General features: G+C 36.6%; 1 protein-coding gene across 3 annotated transcripts in view; it reads left to right on the top strand.

Annotated features, from left to right (window-relative positions):
* LOC128535871 (zinc finger protein DPF3-like) overlaps positions 1–15,992 on the top strand; it is a 35,125-nt gene extending 19,133 nt beyond the window's left edge. Inside the window, exons 1-10 of one of the 3 annotated variants that reach the window (XM_053509949.1) lie at positions 2,482–2,633; positions 3,777–3,884; positions 4,552–4,673; positions 5,286–5,381; positions 7,266–7,329; positions 7,580–7,621; positions 7,876–8,019; positions 8,165–8,275; positions 10,015–10,923; positions 12,067–15,992. In XM_053509949.1, coding sequence (XP_053365924.1) covers positions 2,621–2,633; positions 3,777–3,884; positions 4,552–4,673; positions 5,286–5,381; positions 7,266–7,329; positions 7,580–7,621; positions 7,876–8,019; positions 8,165–8,275; positions 10,015–10,175 — 861 coding nt within the window. In that variant the 5' untranslated portion in view covers positions 2,482–2,620 and the 3' untranslated portion in view covers positions 10,176–10,923; positions 12,067–15,992. Of the gene's footprint in view, positions 1–957; positions 1,119–2,481; positions 2,634–3,776; positions 3,885–4,551; positions 4,674–5,285; positions 5,382–7,265; positions 7,330–7,579; positions 7,622–7,875; positions 8,020–8,164; positions 8,276–8,612; positions 9,221–10,014; positions 10,924–12,066 lie in introns of those variants that run through there. The other 2 variants (XM_053509947.1, XM_053509948.1) reach the window with 2 other exon arrangements.

Here is a 15,992-nt window from a genome sequence, read left to right as displayed (position 1 = left end):
GTAGTCAGAATGCAGGAAATTGGACTTAGTTTATTTTTTTAAATCAAATTATTTATTTTAACCTGAAATGACATCACACCAAGGTGGGAAACAAAAAAAATCCTCGTAGTAACCAGGCTTCTGTAGTGGTGTTTAATTGATTGTTGTCCTCATAAGCTTAAGTCGTCCATGTTCTCTCCTTATTTATGTTTTTTACAGGTTCTCTGGCCTCCACCCACTTCCCAGAAAGTGGATTGTCGACTCTAAATTGCCCTAGATTCAGTGAGAAGGGGTGTGTTTGTGCTTGCGTGATGCCCTGAAATTGACTGATATCCCATCTAGAGTGTATCCACGCATAATTAACGAAACAGTACTTGTAGTAAGGGATCATAGTGGTTAGACTTTAAAGGTCAGCAACATATGAGGCATTTGAGGGATGATGGTCTCGTCAAGTGTGTGGAACTTAACACAAAAAACACTGCCTCCTAGTATCCTCTTTTATTAAAGAAGTTTCTATTCAATTTCATTAATGACGTCTACTGTTGAAGTCCTTAGTTTAATACGCAGAGTCAAATTAAATGTTAAACATGACTGTCTTTATAATTAATTTTTTTTTTTTTTACCCTCGTTGAATTTCAATCTTCCTAATTGTTTTATCGTGCCTTTTATGTTACACTTGGGGCTCGTACTTGTCTTTGTGCAGCGTTTTTGCATTGCAAACTACCGAAGCGTCTCATTTCACAAGCTTAAAGGCCAAATGGTGCCGCTGTAAAACTGGTTTGCATTAAAATAAATTAACATAACAGGTGGCTTATGTCATTTTGGATCATATAATGAATCCTTAGTTTGGTGACTGGTAGCAGCTTATTTGCTGGTTGTACTCGAATCCAACGCTTGACTACAGTGATGTATTAGCTTTGTTTAAGAGCTCAAAATGCAGCAACAGTTAAAGCATCGTTTTGTTTTGCGTTCCTTCAGGTTGGGTGACCAGTTCTACAGAGAAGCCATCGAGCACTGTCGCAGCTATAATGCTCGCCTGTGTGCTGAGCGCAGCGTCCGCCTGCCCTTTCTCGACTCTCAAACCGGCGTTGCCCAGAACAACTGCTACATCTGGATGGAGCGTCATCATCGTGGACCAGGTGAGGTTTTACCAGGAAATGAAATTAGGGCCCAGTTGTTGTTGTTGTTCCAGTTCTTACCCGTGCACGTTCAGTCTTGTGTCTTAATAAAATGTGGTAAGTCCCTGCCCCCTTAGTAACTAAGTACCACAAGCTATTTGAAAATAGACACAGAGAGGAATGGGTGCGTTTCTGGCACACGTTCCATACAGTATCTCTGCACATTTTACCAAATGAACAGACTTTGTTCCAAAAAGTGATGCAAAAAGGTTTAAATGTTTTTCACACAGACATGAAAATATTACATGGCGGAAAATCAGAGCATGTTTTAGAGAGTGCTAAACGTTGGCATGCGATGAATAGAACTCAACACCGCACGAAGTAAGCATAGAAATAGCTGTAAAGCAGCAAGAGATAATGGAGTTGTAATGCACATGCAAAGCGGGGCGAGTTGTCGTATGAAATATAACAGCAGTCACTGCCTACATATAAGTGGAACGAGCTCAGAGACCACATTAGGAGAGGTGTAGCTGCACTCTAAATGAGGGTTCCCAGCTCACGCATTAACAGGAGACAGGTTTTTACATGGAAATAAGGACGTATAGACAGTTTAAAACTTTTTCTTATAGAAGGCATCTGCTTGATTTTTCGCCCCAGTTGTGCGTGTAAGAACCAGGTCTCTCTAACTTTTTTTTAAGTATTCAGTACTAACAAGTGCTAACAAGTACTTATATTTATGGGACAATATGGCAGCACTCATATAAAGGAAGGTCTTATAAAAATCAGGCTATCTAATTGGCTAATATTCTGCATGTGATTGATAGCTGTGGAATCCGGTCTCATCTATAATTGTGTGTGTTTCTGTGAAGGAGTTTACAATCACCTAAATTGTTTTAATGGTTTCAGCATAGCACGGCTAGGAAACTGCTTTTAGAATATTGTGAAGGCATTTTTCTATTCTTGGAGCTAGTAAACTATCTTATATCACATGAAGATTTTATATAAAATATTTTAATCTTCTAAATCCGCAGATTGAAATTGAATCACTGTATTGTGTACAATTAAATGTAAAATAAGTCAATACCTTATTTTAACTTACCCAGGATTACTGCATTTTTATGAAATGTCAGATTTTTTTTTCATACCGTCACAATAACAGTCTTCTAAAACTAATAACATAAATATTTATACAGTACTATGCAAAAGTTTTAAGCATTTTGCTCGTTTTTAGTACAAAGTTTGTTAATAGATGCTTATTTTATGATTGTTGTATTAAGTCAGTAGACAGTGTTAAATTTCTGATAATTTCTTTTCCAACCGAAAAATTCAATGTTCTGAATAGTTAAACATTGAAAGGTACATATTACATACAGTACTTGTCAAACACATTCTAATTCAATGTTTTTTGCTTAGTGATTTATTTTCTACGCTCTAGAACGATACTGGAGATTTCAAAAGGATGAAGTAGCAGACACGCATCTCAATATCAACTGTTCAAAAAACAAAATTAATCAGGAAAGATCATGGAATTAGAAGGTGTGTTAAAAATTTTGACTGGTAGTGTAAAGGTTGCTTGGATTAACATGCGAAAGAACAGAAGAAAGTGAGATGGTCAAAGTTTCCAGAAGAATTATGGCAGATTCTCTAAAAAGCTCACCAATTACTTTATAACCTTAGCCTTTTGCACAGTACACAATTTGAGCCTGTGTTAACTGTAAAGCATAGTAAAGGGTTCTGGATAGCTCACGATCATAAACTGCAGCCAGAGTATTCCACTAATAATCCATTGCAATCAGAAATAAAAAGGAACATGTAAACACTTCAATCAGATTGGCAGAAATAAGAAGTGTAAACTTTTAATAATCCATTCAGTAGGTAAATATTGCCATGGAAACACTTGGTCTGATTGTTTCTTTCTTGTTGCAAGAAATATATTGTCTGCACATTTTTACCCCATGTAGGGATTGCAATAGATGACGTGCCGAGTTGGGGGGGAAGGGGGGGAATTAGCTTCCTTGCCTGATCAGTAAACTCAGTGAGAACAGCTCCCTTCTGCCTCAGACTGTCATCCACCAGCTCCTTGTTTCTGGCAGACTTGTGGACATGACCGAAATACTGATGAACTGAAACATTTTTTATGCAGTGCAGTAGTGTAAAATTCTTAAAAAGATAAAACTATTGTGCATGTTTGATCATCAGATAAGAAAAGCTTTTTCGGATGAGGTCTTCTCTGCTAAACAGGCTTTTAGTAGTTATTTAATCCAATGGTCGGCCAGTTTTCCATTATGGTTAATCAGTGTGTCCAGTAGAATAACAATAATAATACTAACACCATAAAATTGTTTGTGTGCCTTTAGTTTATGCAGGATGCATGTGTCTATCTTTAAAACTTGGATGAAAATCAGATGATATTTCATGAGTTATTTAATAACTTAGAATTCAGGCAATTCCAAAGGCTTTGCAAGCTTTTTTCTCCCCCTGAACTGTTTGTCTTGTGCCTCATCAGAAAACATCATCTGTCTTGCACAGTTTATTGGAAGGCAGCCTAGTGTCTAAAAGGGTTAATGACATGCAATTCTAAACCAGCAGGCTGGAATTATTTAATTATTGCCTGACTGTTTTTATTATAATTATTATTATTATTATTATTAGTATTTTAATTTTAAAAAATGTGTTCAGGTTTGGCGTCTGGCCAGATGTATACATACCCTGCCCGCTGCTGGAGAAAGAAGAGGAGGTTACACACTTCCATGGATTCAAGCCTTCACCTCTACGGTCTAAATATAGGTAAAATATAGGGCATCTTGACTCCCGTTATCCCATATGACTTGTACTGGTTTAATCTTTAGAAGAGTGCCAATCGAGCTTTGATTGAGGTGAGGGGGTGGGGTGCTTGACATTTTTTTTAAATGCATAAATTAAAAGCTGCATGCTTAAAAAGCATTGTCATTTTTTGTGATTGATTTGTAAGCGATTTTGGTGGGTAGTGCTAATGTTTTCTTACTGCTAGCAAATTTGACCCAGTGGTTGGAAGGAGGATGAGCAGGAGGTGGTGTTTGTTATGCAATTCAGCATCTGGTAAAAAATAAATAAGTAAATAAATAAATCCTGCAGTTCCTATGAGTAAATGAAAAACTGTAAAATAAAAATTAAAATAACTGTAGGCTGCTTTTTTACTTGAAAGAAAAGATCTTTGCTCTTGAAAGGAAAGGGGTTTTCTTAGCTTTCAAGGAAAGGCTCAATATTGTGTGTGGCGGCTTGACAGACAGATATTGCTTGTAAATAATTACAGCAGTTTTCTGTGCTGCTGTCGACTCTGCTATAGAGAACACCCGATGATTTTAGACAAGCGATTTTACAAACTTGTTGTTTACTGAGACTATTGCACTTTGTGCGTGTGCACTAAATGGTTATGTCTCTGTTTTTTTTTTTTATTATTTTTTTTTTTTTATAGATAATGGTCTGACAGCTAAAGATGCCTTGCCTACACCAAGCACTACGCTGGAGGCTTTGCTTAGAGGAGACAACTTGGACAAGAGGAACAGCACCAGAGACGAGGACCTGCTGGAGATTCAGGTGAGCAGCTGCTTTTAGACACAGCATTTGACAGCCTCTGTAGAGAAGGATGAGCCAGACTCTGTGTTTTTTTTTTTTTTTTTTTGCTGCGAGAGACGCCTTTTATTTCCTTGCTGCTGAATCTTTATACAAACACCTCCCCACTGAATTAATCACCTGACTGTTTGCATGTAAACGGTGACAATCTCTCAACCACCCTTCCATTTTATAAACAACAACGATGACTTCAGCCTCCATCTGTATTACAGAAGACACTTAAATTGCTACCAGCTGAGTATCACACCAGCAGTAGCAGCATGTGGGGAACAAACAAGTGAACAAAAATATATTGTAATGTATCAATTGGTGTGTGGTGTAATACCCCATGGTATATGGCTGAACAGTTACATGAGTCGTTATGTAGCACTAGTTATATCCTAGTCCTTTCCGTATAAAATCTTGATTTTTGTAAAATGACATGACAATTCTGAATGTACTGCTTAAAATAAATAAAATTTCTATTTACATGTTTTTTTATGCAATAAAATCCTGTGTCTCACTCCCTATCCTGTACTTCCTCTCCCCCCTACTCTTTCACTCTGCCTCTCATCCTCCCTACATTTTCAATTACAGAGAGTTTTAGAGGCTGACGCCAACGAAGATGGTTACCATGACGATGAAGACTTTGAAGTGGACATACCAAAAAGGAAACACCGGGGAAAAGGCAGAGTGAGTGACTCCTCTCTGATTTATTTATGAAGTCAAAAGGCAACACAGTGCTACACGCCGTACACTGATGCTCGTCTATCGATCTGTTATGATAATGTTCCTGATAACATCAGTGAAAATAAGAGCCAGAACTTGAATACCGTTGTGGCCTGTTCGATGTTTTTTGGATAAAATTTCCTTTTTCTTTCGACATTGCTCATTCACACTGTTTCCACATCCAAAATATCAGGTGATGGGTATCACTAATGAAGGGCATTGTGATTACTTTGGACATGTATGGAAATATTTAAACCCAAAAATGTCTTGAATCTTGAAATGTGGAATTCACTTTTAATTTTAAAAATATTATATCATCATGTGTATATCAATATATAATGTATAGAAATTAATTTAGTATCTTTTTTTCCCAGCACAACCTAGGCAATGCTGTATGATAAACTGAATCTTAATTAATTTTAACCAACTATACAAACATAACTAAGTTATAAAGAAATAGTATTATTAATAGAAATAATAATAATAATAATAATAATAATAATGCACACATTTTAGTTCTGCATTTTTGCGACAGTATTCTTATACTTCTTCGGGAGAAGTACAATTTACATGTTTTAACACTAATGATAGCTTTGGGTCTGCATGACATATCAGAAACCCCAAATGCACAGTGTTATGTCTGAAGCCTCCCTGTTAACACACACCAGCAGGACTCCAGTATAAACGGTTGCATTTTTAAATCGGTCCAGTGCTGTGTTGTTGCACGGATCAGTTCTGCTTGAGTGGGTTTTAAGGGTTAATCCTCCTGTTTTTTTTTGTTGTTGTTTTTTTTCTCAAGTGCAGCCCTTTCACTGACATTGTGTGAAATTTAGTTTTTTTTTTTTTTTTTGCAGAGCATGTGTGACCCTTAGTACAATATTTTTATACTTTTACGACAGCTGGCATGCGCAATGTCATTTACTGTGTCTCAGTAAATGACTGAAACATAGTCATTTGAGGGCCTCCGAGTGGCGCAGCCGGAGGTCTAGAGAGAGCTTATTGGCCGAGCTCTCTCAGAGGGGAGGGATGACAGGTACTTTGTGGTCCCACATTAATCACGGCTCTACACCCAATCAGATTCACAAATTTTAAAAAGGGTCGGCAAAAATACTTAGGCGGCCATCAGTGTACTCTGTGTGTGTGTGTGTGTGTGTGTGTGTGTGTGTGTGTGTGTGTGTGTGTGTGTGTGTGTGTGTGTGTGGGAAAATGCTGAATTTAAAATTAATTTAAAAACACCAATCAGTCTATACCACATGTGTTTGAGAGGAAACTGGTGCACCAAGCCTAGGGAGAACATGCAAACTCTTCTTACAGAGTTCTTACAGTTTTGCATAGCCATGCCACTAAATCGAGCTAAGCTGAGGAATATACAGTAAATCCCTGATTTACGAACATTCTTTTTAAAAATTTCTGCAGATAAGAACGGACCACGGATCTACGAACGTTCTTGGATGCAAATGAATCACGGAAGTAGCTCACGTGTTTTGTACAAAAAATAAACACTCCAGTGCACCAGATACCAATATTTACACTTGTATACAATATTTTCAGTGTGTACGTAAATGTATAGGTATATTTGATTTGTAAATTTGGTAAGGTATATTTTATGTGAAATTAGTTGGCCCTTACCAGTTTTAATGAATCAGTTTGGGAGCATGATGTTAGAAAATGTCTGTCGTGTAAAGTTGTCCTGTTGGAGAATAATCCTAATTTAGGAAAATTCACAGTTCACAGTAAAGTACAGCTCTGAAACAAAATGGCGTCCATTCATGAGACATCTGCGGAAATTCGCAGTAAACACAATCTAGCCTTGTCCTGAGATAAAATAATTTGCTCATCTCATTGCAGGGTCGAGGCTCAGGACGCCGGAGGGCAGACCATGATGATCAAGACAAGCCATATATCTGTGAAAGTAAGTTACTTGTACTGATAAAAAGATAAAAATACGCATTGTGTGAAAAGCCTACCCAAGCACTGAAAATTTCAGTAAAACAAGTACGGTTTCATAGATTGGCCTTTCGTTCAGCATGTAACTTCCCTGCGGAATACCCCGGAAGGCAGATAAGGTGTCAGGGTTAACTGTGCCACCTTTCTGAGTAACCCTTGCTCATGTTTGTTCTTTTTTTTGTGTCTCTTTTTGCTTTGTGTCTTCTCTGTTTCAGACAGATACAAACAAAAGCATAACTCAAAAACTGCACCTTCAGGTATATGAATTTTTGTCTGCTTTGGATTCAAAACTAGGATTAGGAAGTGAAAAAGTTTGCCTTTCTATATTCTTTGTTAATAATGCAAATTTTTTGCATATATTCCATAATATATGCATATTAACTCATATATTAGACAAAGACTTGGCCCTCGCACAGGATAATGGTTGCCTTACTTCTCATTCACAGGTTTTGCATGCTGTGAGGATTTTGTGATAGTGCCTCCTTGCTAATCAGCATTCCTTATTTTTCAGTCTGTGGGAAACGCTACAGGAATCGCACTGGCTTAAGCTACCACTATGGCCATAGTCACATTGCTGATAAAGAGGAACCTCAAGCCAGAGACCAAGAGCCATCACCGTCTCCAGCCATCAACCACCGTCCTCACAGTCGCAAGCGTAAGATATTTACTCCGCTTTCCAAACATAAATAAATCCTTTTAGATGGATTAGCATCTAAAATACAATTATAACTTACCTGTTAATTTTAAGTATGTTATACTTTTTCTAACTCTATATATTGTGTATTGTTTTCTGCTCTTAGATCAGAAGAGTCCAGATGAAGCACATACACTGAACAACTTGTGCAAAGTCTGTCAAGTGCATTCAGACTCCAAACTGAAGGATGGCAAGTGCTCCAAATGTAGCCGGTTAGGTATGTTGTGGTCATTATATTGTTAGAAGTAGCATGATAAAATGTAGATGTGATACATGTCAAGTCTTAACATTTTAATCTGTATAAAATAAGTTAATTTTACATGTTAAAATAGAGAATTTTTTTCACAGACTTTATGGACTTTTAGTTGACTTTTATGGTTTGGTTTTTACATAAAAATTTTTTTAGTTGTTTAAAAAACTCATATTTTACAATTTATTAAGGTAATATAGGATAGCTTTCCCAAAGTGTGTGTGTATTTATTTATTTTTTTCATATCCCGTACTCCCTTAATTTCACTCCTCAAATGTGGCCTTTCTGTGTCTTTGTAAATAAGCTACAGCAGAGCCACACCTCACCAGAGAGCAGCGGAGCTGAGCAACAACCTTGGGGAGGGGTTTTTCCTTTATGAGGTCACATTTGGAGAAAAGTCTAAATGGCTTGCTTAAGCCCTGGCCAATGCAAATATGGAAAAAGAATATGCTCGTCCTCATGCTTTTTTATGTTCGTGCACACCCATCTAAATGTCTATAAAGGTCTAAACAGTGCATTTTGCACAACACGTCCCTTTTAAAGCTGCAAATAACTACTAGTCAGTACTGTAGTCAGTTGATACTGCACTATAGGAGACAGTGAAATTTGATGTTTAAATAAATGAAATAAGCATCTTAAATAGTTTGATTAGTCATTCCTTCCATGATTACAGCTGCTGACTTTTCTCTGTTTCGATTATTTTAACCCAGAGGTTGTGTTAGACTTTCTGGTTGTCCATCATTTTGACAGACAGGGCTGTAAAAAGTCTGTCATAATCTATTACATGTCATTTTAATTTTAAATGATAATTTAATAGCAGGACAATTTCTGTGTTATGACTGTGACATTTAGAGAATAGATAACTTTGTATCAGGGAATTAATTCGCATATCTGAAAATGTAAAGCTAAAACGTCTAAGTCCTCAACATTTTTGCAACCATTTACATCCTGAATAGATGAAATTCTTTGAGTTATGTATATATTACACATACACACTTTTATGAGCGAGTACAGGTTTTCTACAAACTGAATTTTAAGGACATTTGCAGAATGCATTACACTTGTACTATGAGACTTTTCTCTCATTTCTATGTTCTCTTATTCTGCACAATCAAATGTCCTGGTTTTACTTGAATACCCCTCATATTTGTGATAATCTATTATGGTAATAATAATGTAATATTATGGCTGATTAGTGTATATAATTGGGTTAAATTATGCGTTCTAGTACAGATGTTATTATTTGACCTGTGTTTTTTTTTTTTTTTTTTTTTAAGTTAGCAGGGTTTCAGCACTGCATAGGTGGATTTTGTCAGTATAATTTGGCAACCCTACCGAGCGAAAATACAATTTGTGCACATGCACAAAGCCATATAGCGACACTATTATGGTTAAACTTTGCAATTGTATCTAAACCGTAGATTGTGCCAAACTATGTAAAGTCATCAGTATGGATCAACTCCGGTATCATTTAAGCTTTATTTCAGTTTTTATTTCAGTTCATTTATTTCTTTTTCAAATGAACATGTTCCAGCTGGTTTGCTTGTGTTCATGCTCTTTAAAATGTCTTCACCACTGTACAGCTAGGATAATTAGTGAAATTAGTGTGTCAAAAACAATATAGAAAACAATGAGATGTGGTCGTAACAAAAAGAAGAAAGCTCTACAAGCAGTTACAAAGCAACATTCTGATATGTTTTGGTCAGGTGGAGTCGATGAAGGAAAAGAGGAGAAGTCTTTCACTGGAGCGGAGGAGCTATTTGGTGCCAGCTCTGAGAGCGACACTTCTACATTTCATGGCTTTGAGGAGGATGAGCTCGAAGAGCCCATGTTTAACAGCAGCAAGGCCTCTCCAAAGGGAAGATAGAGAACAGTTTAAAAGACGTGCTGTTCCTTTTTAACACAGCGCATCCCCCTGCAAAAATTCTGCTGCTTCTTTTTAAAGGTTTTTGTTTATTTGTTTGTTTTTATTTTTTTCCCTTTTCCCTTTTATTGGAAGCACAAGTCATTGTATCAGAAGATGATGTATGAAAGTTTTATCTTCCTTTAATGAGTTGTGGATATTATTATTATTATTATTATTATTATTTATATATTAAGAGCAAATAGGAACAGACTGTTTTTTTTTTTGTTTGTTTTTGAATTATTATTATTATTATTATTATTTTAACAAACGTTTTTTCTATTGTACTTTTCCCCCTTGAGGGGAAATTATAGTATATTATAAAGGCTGTAATGGACAGAGATTACTTGCAGGTTTGTTTCTGGAAACATTTTCTGAGACTTAAGACAAAAAAAACTTTAAAGGATACCTTGCCCCTGTTAAGGAGTACAAGTCAGTGAAGAGAAGACACGAGCTTCGGGAAAAAGAAAAAAAACTGGTAGCGTTTCATGTCACTGGAATTGCCAAGGGATGCAACCGAGATCTCCTCAATAAGTCAACTGGGTACTTAGTCTTGTGTACTGTGACTACGCCAAAATGGAGTTGGACAACCTTTAAGAAGAGGAGTAGCAGATGTGCCGTCTCTCATGCTTCTATGGAGATTAAGGAGCTGTTGTGAAGAAGAGATTATTTGAATCACTGGTTAAACGTGGAAGATCTTGGCTGTGTAAAGGTAAGGATAGCTGGATGGTTTTTATAGTGTGAAAAAAAAAGATGCTTAATGGTGTGGGTGCATCTTGGAACAAAAGAAAATGCTATAACTTTTTTTTTTTCACACCTAGAAAGTACAACTCCATCTTATTTTTTTGTCAATGTTTCCCATATAGGCAAATCTCTTGAGAATTAAATTGAGACTTTAATGTTACACATCCTAATCACACAAGCCAAAAAAATACATTTTGTTATTAAATGTGTCTAAGAACCATCTGTGTTTACTGAAATCAGCATTTTGACTGACCTTTACCTGTAGCCTTTGGCAAACGCAGGATTTTCTTGTTTATTCATTATAAACTCCCAAAAGTTTGGATACACCACAATTCCACAGTCTTTTATGGTTTTTATTTTGTTTTACATTGTGAACCAATGACCAGTGAATCCAAAATATGCAATAATCTCTAATCTGAGGTGCTGTTAATTGGTGGTTTTTGATGCTCTAAATTAACTTCTCCTCTACAGCGAAGGTAAGTTTTGTTCTTGCTTTTCTGGCATGGTCTTCATGAGAGTCAGTTTCATCACATGGTGCTTGATGGGTTTTTCAAATCCACTTAACAATACTGTTCTTGCAAGAACTATTCAAGAACAGCTGATCTTCATGTCTTAAAATAAAATCGGACTGTTGTTGCTACTTAATTATGTAATGCCATATGTGTTACTTCATAGTTTTGAAATCTCCAGTATTATAGAATAGTAGAATGTAGAAAAATAGATTCTGAATTAAAAGTTGACCAACAAAATATCAATTAAATAGCAAATCGTGCAGCTCTGCCGAACACCACTCTAAGTTTTTTTGGGGGGTTATCTGAAGTCAGTAGTCTATCAGAATCATGCCAGAATAATCATTGCACTAAAAGAGAAAATCATCTCTGCATGTAACATCTATTCTGATACATTAAGGGATGTTCTTGTATTTAGCATAGTCAAAGATAATCAGTTTAATAATCCATTTCAAGAAGTTCATGTGCTATTACACTGAAATGTGAACAGCCTGACTACAGTTTTTTCCCAGTTGTCCATACAGTATATTACACTGTGTATCTAAATTATGGGTCATGCTATTGATATCTCTGCTCATCCGTCCTTTTTTTTTTTTCCACAGCAGAGAGAAGAGCTGTAATGAAGGAGGAAGGGGAGACATGAGCTACTCTTGGAAATAAAAATGAGTTCCAGAGTCTCAATCCACCTCTTCAGTCTTCTGAATGTCTGAGGCAGTAAAGCCGAGGAAGCCTCTGTGCAGCCAGACAAACACCAGACTCACACTCATAGACAAGTATTGATTTTTCATTTTTTTTTTTGCTTTGTTTCTTTTTTTTTTTTTACTTCTCGGACTGCTGCTGCTCTCCTCGTGTTGGTCTGCAGCCTGAATTTGAGACTGCGATCGAAGCCGTATGAGACTCTTCCTCCACTCTCCGTACTGCAGGAGGTCTAGGAGAGATTCCCGTTCTAGCTTTACAGTGTCACTTGGTTAAAACCTCAAGGACAGTACTTAATATGAATATAACTACTTGGTTTTATTCAGGATCTTTACAGCCATTGTGTGATTTTCGTCATCACATAAGCATACTGTGTGGACTTTGAGATGTCATGTTCACACGTTTGAAGAAAACGAAGACGTTTCTGTTGTACGTAAAAGCACAAAGCCGTCCTAGCTTTTTTCTCCACATAGAGTTTTGAATGTGACCTTGCTCTAGATAGTGTTCTCGATATACCTTCGTGTCATTGCATTTATATATACTTTTCCCCCCCGCCCCAAATGTGTGAACATGACATAATAGCAGAGAGAGAATATTGTGAAATTGTGTAACTTTCTTTTCACGTCCCTGGTGCACAAAATTTCTATTCTGAAGTGACATGAATAGTGAATAGGATTACGCTGTGTTTTACCCAGTCTCTCAGGGGAAGATGATCCTGACAGCCATATTTAAAACACACCACTATAGAATCCTGCAAACATGGATCTTTTAAAACTGCGGTTTCAATATCTATTTACAGAAATATTTTAATTCTACTGATTTCACTTTTCTGAATGGACACATTCTTTACAGGCTCTTTTACCCTCTCTTGTATTAGAGCCTCAGTACCTGCTCAGGCATTTTCTTTCAAACGTAGGACTGCTCCTTCCATGCAGGTGCTGTACACTGTATAGTCAGGCTTTATCATGCATTTGGATGAAGCTAAGGTTAAGCTAATGACACCCTGCTTGGGTGTAAGTCTGAAAAACAAACCGTCCCCATCATTGATTAACCACTAATAAAAAGAAGTGACGGGTCCTCATCTATAGGTTGCTTTTAAAGATTATTAAATATGATCCGTTATCTGTTAGTTTGGATTATTTTTCTAGGCATCGCAATCAAAATCACAATAAAGTAGAGAATAAAAGGCAATATGGATTATTTTTGTCATAACAGTACCATCCTACTGTATAGTGTTGTTTCACTTGCATTACAACGATTTGCCAAGGATTTGACCAATCTTTTTTTTTTTATTTAATAACTAACTACACTTTTGATCCAGATATACAGTGAAACTTTGGATTGTGAATAACTCAGTCTGCAAGCGTTTTTGCAAGATGAGCCAAATTCTTTTATGTTATAAAAACATTAATAAAAGGTCTTGACATATGAGTAGAGTATGTATGTGCTGTGTCTGCCGAGCGTCAAGTGATCACACCTGAGCCAATGGTTCTTCTTTCGTCTGTGCTGCGGGATTGTGGGTAATCGTCTCCATAGGAGCATACCTCCAAGGACCATACTCAGTCTCAGTCCTTGTAAAGTAAACATCCGTGTGCACGTTTACTGTTTACTATAACATTGAGACCACGTATGTGTGCATGCATAAAGCAAAAGCAAGTGTCCTAAGAAAGTTTCTGTGTTAAAGGTCCAGTTTCCACTGTCTCTCTGTCAGTGATTCTGTTGGTGTGTGTGTGCACACGACTGTCATTAAAAAGGTTGCTTGATAAAGAAGTTTCCCAACAAAGCACGAAAGTGTGTGCACGAAAGTCGTTCTACACAGTAGCCCCCTCCCTCCTCTTTTGTCTTACTTTAGCCATAATTCTTAAATTCTTAAGGTAAAGTGCAGGTTAACTTTTAAATTTTTTACTTTATTTTTTGTATTAATTATTTTTATATGAATATTTCTGGCTTGTGGAACAAATCATCTGAGTTTCCATTATTTCTTATGAGGAAATTTGCCTTGATATACGAGTGCTTTGATTATACAAGTAATCAAACAAGCTTCCAGAACCAATTATGCTTGCAATCCAAGGTTTAACTGTAGTTGGATTAACTGTTTTGAACCATCCATGAAACAGATTAGTTCCTGGTAGTTCCAGCTAGAACTGCTAAATAATGACACCAGCCTCTTTTTTCTCCCTCTAATAAAACTAATAAGCTAGTACAAAAAAATATATATATATTATTTCTGGTTAAAGCCCTGACACTTGAGACTCCTCTTACAAATCTTTCTTCAGCGCCTTCTGATAGAAATCTCATCTCATCAATGACTGTATAATTTTCTTTGTTAAACAACAACTTTCCATTTTCTGTTTAAATATGGTGAAGTGTCCACCATAAAGGTTCCTGTTTCTACTTCCAGTGGCCGAAAACTATTGTCAAACTGCTGGTAAAAAAAAACAATACACAAAATCACTGTGGTAGAAAAGCAGTGCTTTGTGATGGTATCACATGACGTCACATTAATTAGGATTTGTATGATTGAGCCTTCTTAATGATCATGCGGAAAAGAAAATCCATGTTATTTATTTATTTAATTTTTTTATATTTTAGTCCACACAAGGAGTGCTAAAAAAAGCTGTTTGGATATGAAAAGGGTGTATTGAAAACTTTTCAGTGTTTTCATGGTTTGTGGTCCTGAAATAATCTAATAGAAACTGCCTGTGTGTGATCAGACATCTGTTGGGATCGTCTTTGCGGCTGTACGGGTCACCCAGCGATGCCAGCATGAACTAGAGGAAATAGACCTTTTATATTCTATACATCATTGTATTTTGTTGTCAAAAGTCTAATGGTGCTGAGTTAAACCATCATTACGTCCAGCATGGTAAAGAGGTTGGCACTCCAGGGTACGTGTTCATTTCCAAAAAAAAAAAAAAGCTGCACCTAACATTATGGCACATAGATTTTCACTTGATGTGACTAACACTCCACCTACGTGCAGGCCAGAAGACTGTGAGTGCCGTTTATTGTTTATTCCTCACATATCTGAACCCTGTTCCCACACTGCTGTTCTAATATGATTTAAGGAGAGTCCGGTTCCAAATGCAGTTGGTGAGTTAGGCATAATGCTGTGATGTAAATTTTAATGCTTTTTTTTCCTCTCTTGCTTTTTTGAGAACATTTATTTATGTTTATGCAAGAATTTTGTTTGCTTTGTCTACTGCACATCTAGTTGGACTGGTATAAACATGTAATGTTAATTGTCTAATGAAATGAAGGTTACCAAGTGATAAACAGTGGAAGGCGGAAACGTGTACACGACGGCTTACACAATGACGTGGACTGGTGTGCAAACGAGCACACATAATAACCGACACTCAAGAAATCCCCTCAGGGACCATAATCGCACACTCAACAAGAGCACGAGGAACGATTCGCCGAAACAAGAAACGTTTCATCAGTCTGAATTCTTCATTTCTATCCAGACATTTTATGGAACTGTGTGCATTTTGCTGATCTTCCATGCAGTGGATCTTGTGCACTTTTTGAACAACTAATGCTCCTGCTGAGGGGTAAATGATTGATGAACGAACATCATGATGAATTTAAGCAACTGATCTGTCTAATACTTTCTGCTAATAAGTTTGTAGTCACTTCTGTACCTCAGAAAAGTCAATGAGCAATAGGCCTGTCTTTTTTTTCTGCATTCCTAGAGTTGGAACAAGAGCCAATTTGAGGTGAAGGAGTTGAATTGATTATTTTGTCTGCATCTGTAAATAATATAATCCAAATGAAGTCTTTGTTAGTTGTTATTTTTATTGTGACAAAAGGAATTAAAGAATGGATTAGA

This window comes from Clarias gariepinus, chromosome 13, assembly GCF_024256425.1.
Source record: "Clarias gariepinus isolate MV-2021 ecotype Netherlands chromosome 13, CGAR_prim_01v2, whole genome shotgun sequence".
NCBI classification, from domain to species: domain Eukaryota; kingdom Metazoa; phylum Chordata; class Actinopteri; order Siluriformes; family Clariidae; genus Clarias; species Clarias gariepinus.
The sequence above is the reverse complement of the archived record's forward strand: the minus strand, read 5'-3'. Positions and strand labels throughout refer to the sequence as shown.